This window comes from Geotrypetes seraphini, chromosome 3, assembly GCF_902459505.1.
Source record: "Geotrypetes seraphini chromosome 3, aGeoSer1.1, whole genome shotgun sequence".
NCBI lineage: Eukaryota > Metazoa > Chordata > Amphibia > Gymnophiona > Dermophiidae > Geotrypetes > Geotrypetes seraphini.
In genome coordinates this window covers 275,265,499-275,280,415 of record NC_047086.1, presented here as the reverse complement: position 1 = coordinate 275,280,415, position 14,917 = coordinate 275,265,499, and the positions used below count along the sequence as shown (strand labels likewise).

General features: G+C 46.6%; 1 protein-coding gene across 4 annotated transcripts in view; it reads right to left on the bottom strand.

Annotated features, from left to right (window-relative positions):
- BIRC6 (baculoviral IAP repeat containing 6) overlaps nt 1-11,959 on the bottom strand; it is a 1,530,571-nt gene extending 1,518,612 nt beyond the window's left edge. For 3 of the 4 annotated variants that reach the window (XM_033935678.1, XM_033935679.1, XM_033935680.1), the window contains exon 1: nt 11,442-11,836. In XM_033935678.1, coding sequence (XP_033791569.1) covers nt 11,442-11,802 — 361 coding nt within the window. In that variant the 5' untranslated portion in view covers nt 11,803-11,836. The other variant, XM_033935681.1, reaches the window with a different exon arrangement.
- Nucleotides 11,960-14,917: the final 2,958 nt, after the last annotated feature.

The window sequence follows — 14,917 nt, the reverse complement described above, 5'->3', positions numbered from 1 at the left end:
AAATCCTGATGGATTGAAAGGGACGCAAGAGGGAAGGAAATGCAAGAAAGTAACAGGCCGCAAACTCAAGTGTATGTACACGAATGCAAGGAGCCTAAGGAATAAGATGTGGGAATTGGAAGCTATGGCACAAAAAGATAACCTTGATATCATAGGCATCATGGAAACATGGTGGAACTAGGAAAATGTCTGGGACACTGTGCTACCGGGCTACAAGCTATTCAGCAGAGACAGAGTAGGTAAAAAAGGTGGGGGTATTGCTCTATACGTCAAAGAGGGAATTGAATCTTCTGGAGAGAACACGCCGGAAACGAAAAATAAGGTATAGTCTCTATGGGTCAAAATTCCTGGAAATGGAATGGAAACGAAGATCGGCATCTACTACCAACCCCCCCAGGGCAGTCCAAAGAAATTGATGGAGACATGACGGACGAGATTAAATGCAACTGCAAGGGAGGCAACGCAGTTTTCATGGGTGACTTAAATTATCCGGGGATAGACTGGAACTAGGCACCTCCGGCTACAGTAGGGAGACCAAGTTCTTCGATGCTGTAGGCAATTGCTTCCTGGACTTAATTCTAAATGGACTACGAGGACCGTAGAAGTAGAAGGGATGCTGGGAAGCAGTAATCACAATATGACCCGCTTCAACCAGGATACAGGGGCAAACATCGATCCAGAACGATGGCCTCAGCACTGAACTTCCAAAAAGGGAATTACGAAGGCATGAGACTCATGGTGGGGAAGAAGATTAAGAAGAGAATAAGAACTATAAATACGCTAGAGCAAGCATGGGTCCTTTTTAAGGACAGTCACCAAAGCACAAAATTTTTATATATTGCATATCAATAAGGGATCCAAGAGGAAAAAGAACAAAGAACCGGCGTGGCTCACTGTAACGGTGAAGGAAACGATCAGATACAAGATGACTTCGTTTAAGGAATGGAAAAGGTCAAAAACGTACAAAAACTGGAAAAAGCACAAACATCAAAGCAGGTGCCATAAGGCGGTAAGAGGTGTCAAGAGACTACAAGGAAAAAATAGCCAAGGAGGCAAAAAATTTCAAGCTGTTCTTTCAATATATTAAGGGGAATAAAGGGAGTGCTAAAGGAGGACAAAGTCATCGCCAACAAACTGAACACATTTTTTGCGTCTGTATTTACTGAAGAGGATATACACAACATACCGGAAGCCGATAGGCTATATGCAGGAAACTAAGATGGGAAACTGACAGGATTGACTGTCAGTCTAGAAGAGGTATTGATGTAGGCAGCTGTCCAGGCCTACCTCGGTAATGAGACCTCGCACGCTATATACTGGTTTCAATAAGTATATATATTTATTTAGTCAATCAGTAACAGCTTACAAGAATAAATCATTCAGCATATAGCGTAACAGAAGGTGATCTCCAGGCCTGAAGATCCTCGGATGTCTGTTCTGCTCTTTCCCTCCCAGAGGCCTGATTTTATACATTTCTTGGTGGCTAACACCACGTTGGCCTACATCACATGATACATCCTTATTGGCTATTTTCTTATGCACTACTGCCTAACTACATTCATTTAATGGCTGGTTTCACCTGCGTCATGTTATATGTTCGCCCTGTTTTCCGTAAGACCTAATCTTTTCCCCGAAATGTCTGTTTCCATACCATATAAGCCTTTCCGAGCACAAGACCCCCTCCCAACTGCAAATATCTCTGACACTTGCTATTTCTTGAGAACTTTATCTTCTGAGAATTCTATCTTTGGACCATGGTCTGTGTTTATCTCTTCATGGTATCTGGCTGGGTGGGCCTTGGTAAAAACCACAGCAAACCCACAGCCTCAGAACCTGTTGCTTTTTCTCTAGTTTTACTGATACAGTATCTAACTTTTGCTTAAAAACTGGGTATTTCTCCATCTACTGTTTCCATCAGCTACAGAGATAGATAAGGTAAATGTCAGTTGCAGGGGGGGAGGGAAGTTTTTCTGTAGAGAGAAAAGTGAGCTTTGTCGTTTTCCCTATCCCACTTCACCTGTCAGGACTTACAGGGATTCTTCCAGAACTTTCATGCTTTTTCTTCTTTCTATCTCCCTCCTCCTCTCAGTATGCAGGCAAATTGATAGGCTTAAAAACAATAAATCCCCGTGACCGGTGGCATCCATCAGGTGTTATCCAGGGACAGCAGGCAGATATTCTCTACATGTGGGTGACGTCATCCACGGAGCCCCGTCGCGGACAGCTTTTCAAGCAAACTTGATTGAAGATTTCAAGTTTGCTGATGCTGCACCACACATGTGTGTGCCTTCCTGCTCCACTAGAGGGCGCATCCCCTCCTCGTGGTCTTCAGTTCAGATATCTAGCAAAGAAGCCAACCCGGGGAGGTGGGAGGGTTGCGAGAATATCTGCCTGCTGTCCTTGGATAACACCTGTTACGGTAACTGTGCTTTATCCCAGGACAAGCAGGCAGCATATTCTCTACATGTGGGTGACCTTCAAGCTAACCAAAAAGGGACGGAGGGAAGTTGGCAAGTCAGGAAAACAGATTACGCAAAATCGATTGGCCAAACCAGCCGTCACTCCTGGACAAAGTATCCAGACAGTAGTGAGAGGTGAAGGTATGAACCGAAGACCAAGTGATAGCCTTGCAGATCTCCTCAATTGGCGTAGATCTGAGGAAAGTGACAGAAGCTGCCATCGCTTGGACTTTATGCCCCCGTGACCCGACCATGCAAAGAGAGACCAGCCTGAGCGTAGCAGAAGGAAATACAAGCGGCCAACCAGTTGGACAAGGTGCGTTTGGAAACAGGACGGCCCAACCGACTAGGATCAAAGGACAAGAAAAGTTGAGGAACCTTCCGATGAGACTGGGTGCGTTGGAGATAGAAAGCCAATGCCCGCTTACAGTCAAGAGTGTGAAGTGCCACCTCACCAGGATGAGAATGCGGCTGAGGGAAAAACACCGGAAGGACAATAGACTGATTAAGGTGGAAATCGGACACCACCTTAGGCAAAAACTTAGGATGAGTACGCAGGACCACCTTTTCATGATGAAAAACAGTAAAAGGCGGATCTGCAACCAGAGCCTGCAGCTCACTGACTCTGCGAGCAGAAGTGAGAGCAATCAAGAACATCACCTTCCCAAGTCAGGAACTTCAGATGGGCAGTATCCATGGGCTCAAAGGGAGGTTTCATCAATTGAGCCAGAACCACATTAAGATCCAAAACTATGGGGGGAGGCTTGAGAGGAGGATGGACATTCAAGAGACCCCGCATAAACCGAGACACCAGAGGATGGACCGAGAGCGATTTCCCATCAAGCTGCTGATGAAAGGCAGCAATCGCACTAAGATGGACTCGAATAGAAGTAGTTTTGAGGCCAGATCGTGACAACGAAAACAAATAATCCAAAACCGAAGGCAAAGAGGCAGACACGGGATTCACACGATGTGAAGCACACCATGTGGCAAACCGCGTCCACTTCTGAGAATAACACTGTCTAGTAGAAGCCTTCCGAGAAGCTTCCAGAACATCCATGACTGACTGGGATAACTCAAAAGGAGGAGTCAGGCGGAAAGGAACCAAGCCGTCAAGTGCAGAGACTGCAGATTGGGATACAGCAGCGAACCCTGACTCTGAGACAGCAGAGAAGGAAATACAGGCAGAAGCAGAGGTTCCCTGACACTCAGTTGAAGAAGAAGGGAAAACCACGGATTCCGAGGCCACTGAGGAGCGATCAAAATCATCGAGGCCTCCGCTGACCTGAGATGCACAAGCGTCCTTATAATCAAAGGAAAGGGAGGGAACGCATAAAGGAACCTGCCCGACCAATTCAGAAGAAAAGCATCGGCCTCCAGACGATCTGGGGAATAGATCCTCGAGCAGAAGCGAGGTAACTTGTGGTTGAGAGGCGAGGCGAACAGATCTATCTGAGGAGTCTCCCACCGAAGAAACACCTGGCGCAGAGTCTGCGGCTGAAGAAGGCAACTTAACCTGTCTGCCAGACAGTTGTACTCGCTCTGGATGTAAACCGCTCGAAGAAAGATGTTGTGAGCTCGCTGCCACATCAATCTGTTGGAGCACCGGGCCATTTATCTCGCAGTGGTGGCTTTCCGTCATCTGCTGCAGGATCAGGTCGTCCTGGTGCGCACCGACAATCATGTGGTGATGTATTACATCACCAAGCAAGGGGGAACGGGTTCTCTGATTACTGAGAGGACCCAAGAGTCCGAGGTGATCAGCTCCCAGCTGCGATAGAAGGCGGAAAGGCGGCCCCCGATGGGAAGGGACAGCTCCTGGGCAGAGGGGGGACAGCCCCCAACCGCCCAGACCGTCAAAGGACGGTGCCGGCTTAGCCGCTGCAGGGGCCTGAGGCTTAATGGGAGCCCTCTGCTGCTGCTGGCACCGAGGGGGAGGCCTGGAAAAGGCCGGCATGGATTTATGTGGATACCGCCTGGGGGGCATCCGATAGGCCTTGGGAGGGGTGGGCTTTGGCTTGGCCCGAACCAAGGAGGCAAAAGAACGTTCGTGCTCGGAGAGGCGTTTGGTGGCAGCCTCGATAGTCATCCAAGAGCTCGTTCCCCAAACAGGGAAGGTTAGCCAAGCAGTCCTGAAGATTGGGGTCCATATCAACAATGCGGAGCCATGCCAAGCGGCGCATGGCTACCGCAAAGGCGGAGACCCTAGAGGAAAGTTTGAAAGCATCATAAGCCGCGTGAAACATGTAAATTCTCAGCTGCGAAAGAACATCCACCAGCCGCGCTAACTCCCCACGGCGCTGGATGGGCAAATCATCTTGAAAGGCGGGCAAGGATTTGACCAACAACTTGAGATAGGATGCGAATGTAAAGTTATAGTTCAAGACCCTGTTCGTCATCATCGAGTTCTGATACAGGCGTCGGCCAAACTTGTCCATAGTCCGCCCTTCCCTGCCCGGTGGTGAGACTTCTTCAGAAAGGATTCCACCATCAAGGACTGGTGGGAAAGCTGGGCCTTCTCAAACCCCAGACAGGGGACAGTCCGGTACCAAGACTCCATTTTGGAAGGGATTGCTGGAACCGCATAAGGGGTCTCCAAATTGCGGAAAAAGGCCTGCCGCAAGACCGGGTTCAAAGGGAGCCGCAAGGACTCCCTAGGAGGACCGGGAAGATCCAGCTCCTCCAAAAACTCCTTGGTGTACTTAGAGTCTGACTGGAGATCAAGATGGAGCACCTTCCCCATGTCCTGAACAAATCTGGTGAAGGAAGAGGGTCTGCTGTCAGACTGACCCTCAAGGGGGGTAGTCGAGCGCGACTGCACAACAGTGGAAAAGGAGGGTGACGCCTCCCTAGAATAGTAAGGTGGCCTATCCGTATCCATATGCTCCGAAGCCGAGGACAGCCGCCGCCGAGGGGTCCCCGGAGGGGAGGACCCAGGGGTCCGAAGCATCGAGGCCCTATGCCGCCGAGGCGACAAGCATCGGGAATCTCCCGGCGCGGAGCCCCAGACCGGGAAGAAGATATCAACAACCAGGGGGTTGGACAAAGTCAAGTCCGAGACCCGGAGAGATTCGGCCGTGTGCGGGCCTGGAGACCGACCCCCGCCTCGGGGAAGAGTTCCGGGGCCGCTTCGACACCCGTCAAGACGAGGTCGAGGGACGCCGAGACCGGCGGCTCGACCGAGGGTGCCCCGAGGGTGAGGAATGCCTCGAAGGAAGAGGCAAAGAGTCCAAGGAGGAAAGGGGTCGAGACCAACACATCTTGCCCCGGCGGTCCACGACACGACGCTCAGGCTGGTCCACCTGCGAGGTGCGGGTCGGTAAGGGAAAGCAGCCGACCACACTGCGAGCACTTTTTAAACCCGGTGAGAGGCCAGGACATAAGTAAGAATAGGCCATGGCCATGCAAGGCCAGGAGGCCATGGCAACTGGGAGCCCCCAGCGCCGAACCGAAAAGAAAAAAATGAGAGAACTTGACAAAATACAAGAAAACAAAACCGCACAGCGACTCCCGAAGGAAAACAAAGAAGCCGCGGTGCAAGAAAGGCACTTAGAATGGAGAGAGAAAAAAGACACGGCTTTCTGGCTCCGCGGAAAACTAAGAACTAAAGACCACAAGGAGGGGATGCGCCCTCTAGTGGAGCAGGAAGGCACACATATGCGTGGTGCAGCATCAGCAAACTTGAAATCTTCAATCAAGTTTGCTTGAAAAGCTGTCCGCGACGGGGCTCCATGGATGACGTCACCCACATGTAGAGAATATGCTGCCTGCTTGTCCTGGGATAAGGGGCTATAGCTGAACTGCTTCAACTAACAGCCAATCTGTTAATAAAATCGGGAAGGATTCTGGAAAGTGGCGAATGTTACGCCGATCTTCAAGAAAGGTTCGAGGGGAGATCCGGGAAACTACAGACTGGCGAGTCTGACCTCGGTAGCAGGAAAGATGGTAGAGGCGCTGATAAAGGACCGCATCATTGATCACCTTGATGGACACAATCTGATGAGGACCAGCCAGCATGGTATCAGCAAAGGAAGATCTTGCTTGACGAACTTGTTGCGCTTCTTCAAGGGAGTAAACAGGCAGATAGATAAGGATGACCCGGTCGACATTGTATATCTGGATTTTCAGAAGGTGTGCAACAAGGTTCCGCATGAACGACTACTTCAAAAAATTGCGAGCCATAGAATCGAGGGTGAAATACTCACATGGATTAAAAACTGACTGGCGGATAGGAAACAAGAGAGTGGAGGTAAATGGACAATACTCGGACTGGATAAGCCTCACGAGTGGAATGCCGCAGGGTTCGGGGATTGGACCCTTGCTCCCCAACATATTTATATAAGACCTCGAAATTGGTACAACAAGTGAGATGATTAAATTTGCAGACGATATTAGGTCATTCAGAGTAGTGAAGATGCAGGAGGATTGCGAAGACCTGCAATGTGGCATAAACACGCTCGAGAAATGGGCCAAGACATGGCAAATGAGCTTTAAATGTGGATAAGTGTAAGGTGATGCATGTCGGTAACAAAAATCTTATACATGAATACAGGATGTCCGGTTCAGTACTTGGAGAGACCCCTCAGGAAAGAGACTTAAGTGTACTGGTCAACAAGTCAATGAAACCGTGGCCGCGGTGAACAGAATGCTAGGAATGATTAAGAAGGGGATCACGAACAGATCGAAGAAGGTTATCATGCCGTTGTACTGGGCCATGGTATGCCCTCACCTGAAATACTGTTTCCAGCACTGGTCGCCATACATGAAGGAGGACACAGTACTACTCGAAAGGGTCCAGAGAAGAGCAACTAAAACGGTTAAGGGGCTTGAGGAGTTGCCGTACAGTGAGAGATTAGAGAAACTGGGCTTCTTCTCCCTTGAAAAGAGGAGATAGAGGGGATATGAAATAATAATAATAATAATTATTATTATTTATTTTCTTATATACCGCCCCACCAGCAGTTTTGGGTGGTTCACAACAGTAAGACTGAACATTTCAATACAATTTCAAATAAAACAACTATCATAACTACATCGTTAAATACATGATCAGATAAAAATACATTTAAAATATAAAACATAATAAAAATTATATTTGAAATGCGGAACCTAAAAAGAACACATCTTAAAGTCTCAACAATCTTGTTTATCGAATAGATATGTTTTCATTAATTTCCTAAATATAGGATAAGAATTGGCTTGAACAGTCAATGGAATCATCCAGGAGTTCATCTTCCCCGCCTGATATTCCAATGTCCTGTCCAAAAATGTCTTTTAACGGCAGGCCTTGGGGTAGGGAAAAGGAACATACCTGAATTTCTGGTACATTTTAATGAAGTGAACAATTTCAAATAAAATGCCAAATAAGAAGGTAATAAACCAAATACACCCAAATTTAAAAAGCACTCTGGCCTCAAAAGGCAGCCAATGTAATCTAATATAATAAAACGCTAGGCCGCGCATGCGCACTCCCATCGCATGCATCCGTTTTCTGTGAGCTGTAGGGCACCGCAGATAGGAGTGCGCATGTGCGCGAAGCTCTCTCTCTCCCTCCCCTCGAGGTGGATGTGGGCCGTTGTGGTTGTCGGCGGCCCGAGGCGGATGTTGGCCGCTGCGGCTGCTGGCCGCCCGAAGCTCTCTCTCTCTCTTCCTACCCCCCCCCCCCCCCGAGGCGGATGTCGACCATGGCGGTCTGAGTCGGATGGCAGCCATGGCAGCTGCAGGCTGCGGCAGCCAAACCCAAAAAACATTTCAACATAAGTAGGGCATGCAGTTCAGGAGGAAGGTATGGGGGGGAGGAAAATACTGCACAGGGAAGTGGGGTGGGAGGGAAATGGAGGGGCAGAAAAGGGGTTGATGGACAGGGGAAGAGGTGCTGATGAACAGGGAGGGGGGCAGAAAAATGAAGACAGGCCTACTACTGGACAGGGGGAGCAGGAAGGAGGTGATGATGGACAGGGGGAGGTAAAACAAAGGGAGAAGGGCTTTTGCTGAATAAGGTGAGCAGTGATGGGGTGTTGGAGGACACAGGGGAGGTAAAAGGAAGGGAGAATGGACAGGGTGAGCAGGCAAGGGGTGGTAGTGGACAGCCAAAAAAAAAAAAAAAAAAAAAGACAGAAACCCGGAAAGCATTTTAACATAAGTAGGGCTTGGAGTTCAGGAGGAAGGTATGGGGGGGGAGGAAAATACTGCACAGGGAAGTGGGGTGGGAGGGAAATGCTGCAACACACGGAAATGGAGGGGCAGAAAAGGGGTTGATGGACAGGGGAAGAGGTGCTGATGAACAGGGAGGGGGGCAGAAAAATGAAGACAGGCCTACTGCTGGACAGGGGGAGCAGGAAGGAGGTGATGATGGACAGAGGGAGGGAAAACAAAGGGAGAAGGGCTTCTGCTGGATAAGGTGAGCAGTGATGGGGTGGTGGAGGACACAGGGGAGGTAAAAGGAAGGGAGAATGGACAGGGGGAGCAGGCAAGGGGTGGTAGTGAACAGCCAAGGGGGAAAAAAAAAAAGACAGACAGACAGAAATACAGAAAGCGGCTGAGAGAGAAAAAAAAGACAGACAGACACACACATATATTCTAGCACCCGTTAATGTAACGGGCTATAAGACTAGTCTAGCATAAAAGGACTAGCATGATCATACTTCTTGAGACCAAAAATCAAACGAACTGCTGTACTCTGAACTAATCGTAGTCTTAATAAAATCTTTTTGGGAAGCCCCAAATAAACAATGTTACAGTAATCCAAAGTGGACAATAATGTAGACTGAACCAACAACTGAAAGGACTTTAGATCAATATACTTCTTGATGTATAGTTAAACTACGATCTAGAATTATTCCCAAGATTTTCAAATTTGGCACTATCTCAAAACTTTGACCCTTCAGTTGAATAAATTTTTACTGAATCTTATCATTGGGGCTAGCCAAAAAAACGTAGCTTTTTCAGAATTAAGCTTTAATCTAAATTGTAGCATCCATAATTCTACCTTTTCTAAAACATTAGAAATTTGAGAAATCAATTCATTCGAGATAGCCTTATAAGGCAACAAAATAGTAATATCATCTGCATATATATAAAATATAACATTTAAACTTTGAAGTAGATACACCAAAGAAACTAAATATACATTAAATAATGTTGGAGATAAAAGCTACGGAACTCCACATGAATTCTTCCAGGAGAAAGAGTATTGATTATCATCAGAGAAAACTTCATATGTTCTATGTTTCAGGAATCCACTAAACCCAGGAGTGGAAAGAATAATTCAGAGCAATAGCGAGATCTATCAACTAGCCCGCAATCAGCCTAGCCATAGCTGAACTGCCATCTGTCTGGGACCAAACAAGGTACACTAGGCTGCAAGTGAAATGGCTCCACAGCCGAGGTCAACCCACTGCCCATGTGGCAGCAACTAGGGTCGACCAGGAATCTTCCTCTACTGAGGCCCAAGCCAAAGGAACACGTCTCATTTGAGGCCTAAAGCTACAGGAATATCATGTTAACTGAGGCCCCAACCGCTGGAATATATATCTTGCTGAGGCCTAAGTCACAGGAATATCTCACCACTGAGGACAAAGCCATAGGAATAGCGTACCTCTGAAACCTAAGCCACAGGAATATCTCACCACTGAGGCCAAAGCCATACGAATATCTACATCTGAGGCCTAAGCCACAGGAATATCCTACCTCTGAGGCCCCTAGCCACCAGATCTCACCACTGAGGCCTAAAGCCACAGAAAGATCTTAATTTCTGAGGCCACAGGAAGGGCTCTCAACTGAGACCAGCCCCCAAAATCGACTTCCACTGAGGCCTGCTCCCCTTCCACTGTGGCCTGCCACAGGAACATGTCTCTTTACTGAGGCCTAAGCCAAGTACTCACGTGCTCCTGCACTACCGGAAGGCAAAGGGAGAAGTGTTAGTGCTGCAGCGCACAGGGAACTGTGTTGGCACCCGTGGTTGGGCTTTTCTTCTTATGGGAAAGGACCCTGACTACATCAGCTTCTTCTTCTTCTCTCCACCGGCTGGGAAGGTGGGGAAGGGACCTGGGTGGGCCCAGGTGTTGCCCCTAAAATTGGCTTAGTATGGCCAACACCCCTAGGCTCTACTGAAGCCGCAGCAACAGGAGCAAATAGTCCTCTGTCCTCAGGAACCGAAACCAGGAACCAGAACGATAGCAGCCATTTTTCAGATCTAGGAAACTGGTGCTGGTAACTGCAGCCAAGCCTGGCTGAATTCCACGAGCTGTAAGAAACCCTCTTTAACCTGCTGGAGATAAAGTATACTAATTGGCCAAGAGGATGTGCAACCAAGATATACCCAGGTCAATTCAGTGCTCTCTATCTCCCCCTGCTGGTTGATGGAGGTAATCTCACTAGTCTCTGGATTCATCTACTGTTGAGGACAAGGAAATATATTTAAGAACTGTAAAATAATGCTTCCGTTTTAAAATGTAGTGTACACCCAGACAGAGAATGTACCCCATAATTCAAAGTTTTAAGATAAATTGTCAAAAGTAAATATTTTAAAATTTGACTTTTCTCTCACAATTATTAATCAAGCATTCACAATAAGATCCTAAAGGAAGCTAAGAATGTACACTTCCGGTTAACAACACAGTCTTCCTTAATCTATACTAATGTTTCCTCCTGTTCAAATTCTCAACACACACAAAAAAGACCCAATGGAAAACAGAAAGTGATAATAAAAGAGAAAAATCTCCACAAACAACTAGATTGCTATATTCCCACTTCTCCCTAAGTACAGGGCAATTTCTATTATTGTATTTGTCTTGGATAAACACCTCCCTTCCTTTCGTTACCGGGGTCTTGGAAACCATCAGCAACATTCTCCCCTAGTAATAGAGGAGCAACAAAGAATAAAAACAACAACAAAACAAATAAAAAGTCCGCAACTTCTCGGCTCTCTTCCCTCTTTCTTGCTGGTCCGCGGTCACACTCCTCCTAGGAGGCTTAACTCACCGTGCAGAGCAGAAACCTGGAGCACAGCCCCCGAGGTACCGTCAATAACTTTGATTCCACCTCCACTACAGACGGCCAGAATAGCGTTGAGCGCTGGGTGGTAAGAGAGGCTGCTCAGGCCCTCGTCATCGCAGCGCAGGCAGCCGTCTCGAAAAACCAGCCAGTCCGAGGCCGCGGCGGCTACCGCCATATCTGCCCTCGGAGGCGCTGCTGCCTCTTGCGGCAGCTGCCGGAGGGAGAAGCCGAGCGGCAGCCGAATGGAGCGCTGCGCCAGGACCCCGCTGCCGGAAGTCGACAGCGAGGAACAGGACGAGGGAGAACGGGGAGAAGAAGAGGCAGCGCTACCGCCGCTATTCACCATCCGGCTCCAGGAAGCGCTTCTGAGCCAGAAGGAAGTGACGTACCCGGTACCGCTTGCAAGATGCCACCGGCAGCTCATGCGCCTCCTAGCCGCATGCGCACTGACACTGGAAAGTAAAGGGGGAGGGTCTGCAAAGAGGTTTTCCACTTCCGTCTTTGCACCGCCTCTTCTTGCCAGTCCATCCTTCTCATACTTCCGCGTGCTGCTTCTGTGACGTCACACACAGATGGATAGGCGCAGTTGAGGATACCCAACTGCTAACGCAACTGTAGAATGGGCGTCTCCGGAAGTGAGTTATAGGTACTAGCGACTGAGTTCTACCACTGGGGAAATAATCGGATTGGAATCGTAGAGAAAAATCATCTTGTTGAACGGATGTGTACTCTTAAAATAATTCGCACACAACCATCTAACATGGGGACTGTGAAAAACTGCAGGAAGAGCTTAGAAAATTGGGCGTCCAAATGGCAGATTAAATTTAATGTGGACATATGTAAAGTGATGCTCATTGGGAAGAAAAATCCAAATCTTAGTTTCTGGATGCTAAGGTCCTGGGGATCAGTGCTCAAGAAAAAGATCTCGGTGTCATCGTGCACAATAAGCTGCAACCTTGCACCCCAGGTAGCTGCTTTAAAAAGCAAACAAAATGCCAGGAATTAGTAGAAAAGGAATGATAAACAAGACTAAGAATGTCATAATGCTTCTGTATCACTCAGTGGTGCGACCTTACCTGGAGTATTGCATTCAGTTCTGGTCTCCTTATCAGAAAAGATATAGTGGCACTAGAAAAAGTTTACAAAAGAGCGACCAAGATGATAAAGGGGAAAGACTAAAGAGGTTAGGGCTCTTCAGCTTGGAAAAGAGACAGTTGAGAGGGAGATATGATTGAAGTTACAAATTCCTGAGTGCTGTAGAATGGGTACAAGTGGATTGATTTTTTTTACTGCATCAAGATTTACAAAGGTTAGATGACACTCAATTAAGTTACAGAGTAATACTTTTAAAACCAATAGGAAGAAATATGTTTTCACTCAGAGAATAGTTAAGCTCTGGAACTCGTTGTCAGAGGATGTGGTAAGAGTGGTTAATGTAGCTGGTTTAAAAAAAGGTTTGGCAAGTTCCTGGAGGAAAAAGTCTATAGTCTGCTGTCTCTGATGTGTCTCCAGGGGCTTCTGCCCAGGAGGGAAGGGTTAGGATGGCCATTATAGTGAGAGATCCAATCATTAGGCATGTAGATAGCTGGGTGGCTAGTGGTCGTGAGGATTGCTTTGTCACTTACCTGCTAGTGGTCATGAGGATTGTTTGGTCACTTGGTATGAAGGTGCCAGACCTCATGTGTTACCTAAATAATATTTTATACAGTGCTGGGGAGGAGTCTGCTGTCTTGGTACATATGGGTATCCCAATGACATAGGGATAAGTGGTAGGGAGGTTCTGAAAGCCAAATTTAGGCTCTTAGATTGGAAGTTAAAATCTAGAACCTCCAGCGTAGCATTTTCAGAAGTGCTCCCTGTTCCGCACACAGACCCAAGAAACAGGCAGAGCTCCTGAGTTTCAATGCACGGATGAGGCAATGGTGCAGGGAGGAGAGTTTTAGATTTGTTAGGAACTGGGCAACATACTTGGGAAGGGGTAGCCTATTCCTCAAAAATGTACTCCAACTTAAGTAGGGTGGAACCTGGCTGCTGGTATCAACATTACTGGGGGAAGGTCAATAGTCACTCAAAAGAGCATGGTTCGGAACAAGGTATCTTTAAATATATCATCATAAAAGGGAAGACAGAGCATCCCGATAGCAAGATTACAATACAGGTCCATGGTAGACCTGGTTTCCTAAAATACAGAAAAAGATGCATTTAAAGATTGCAAATTACTCAGGCCAATTGCTGAGCAAATTGTAAATAGATATGACAAACCCCTTCCTTGTTCTAATCCTGTATGTTATTCTTACGCTATTACCATTGTAGTTCTTCCCTCTTCCCATCTTGTACCAGTTCAGTATTGTACGTCTGTTTGAACTTATCCATGTATTTATTGTCCCCCACATTTTAGAATTGTAATCACTTAGAAATATTTGATAAGCATATGTATCAAATTTTAAATAAAACTTGAAACTTGTTTGAAATGTCTTTATGCAAATGCCAGAAGCCCAAGAAACAAGATGGGAGAGTTAGAATATATTGCACTAAATTAAAATATAGATCTAATAGGCATCTCTGAGACCTGGTGAACAGAAGATAGTTAATGGTACACTGACATACCGGGGTGCAAACTATACCGCAGTGATAGGGTGGATCAAATTGGTGGAGGTGTAGCGTTATATATTAAGGAGAACCTTGAATTGAATGGACTGAAAATTCTACAGGAGCAGAAACACACCTTGTAATCTCTATAGATAGAAATTCCATGTGTAAAATGGGAAAAGGATAATGATAGGAGTGTACTACCGTCTCCCTGACCAGGATGTACAGACAGATGCTGAAATTATATCAGAAATTAGGGAGGCTAATAAACTAGGTAAACACAATAATAATAGGTGATTTCAACTACCCCTGGGTAAATGTAACAGAGCATGCTAGGGAGATAAAATTTCATGATGAAATCAAGGACTGCCTTATGGAGCAGTTGGTTCAGGAACCGACAAGATGTGAAGCAATTCTAGACCTGGCTCTTACTGGACAGCATGAATTGGTGCGGGATGTAATGGTGATAGGGCCTCTTAATAACAGTGATTATAACATGATCAGATTTGACATAATCCCTGGAATAAGTTCACACAGGCAATCCAATACAACAGCATTTAACTTAAAAAAAGAAGACTATATTAATATGAGGAGAATGGTAAAAAATAAACTTAGAGGAGCAGCTCCAAAAGTCAAAAATTTACATCAGGCATGGAGGTTGATCAAAAATAACAACCAAAGTAGAAGGAAAATGCTATTAATGTTAAATGCTGCTGACCAAAAAAGATCAATTCAAAAGGAGCAAAAACTACCTCAGATTCCCCTCACTGGTAGAATATACAGTATAACACTGCCTAAGAAATGGGGTCACTCTAATATTTGGTCACAGAAAGAAAATGCCTTACAATGCTTACTAAATACATATACATACA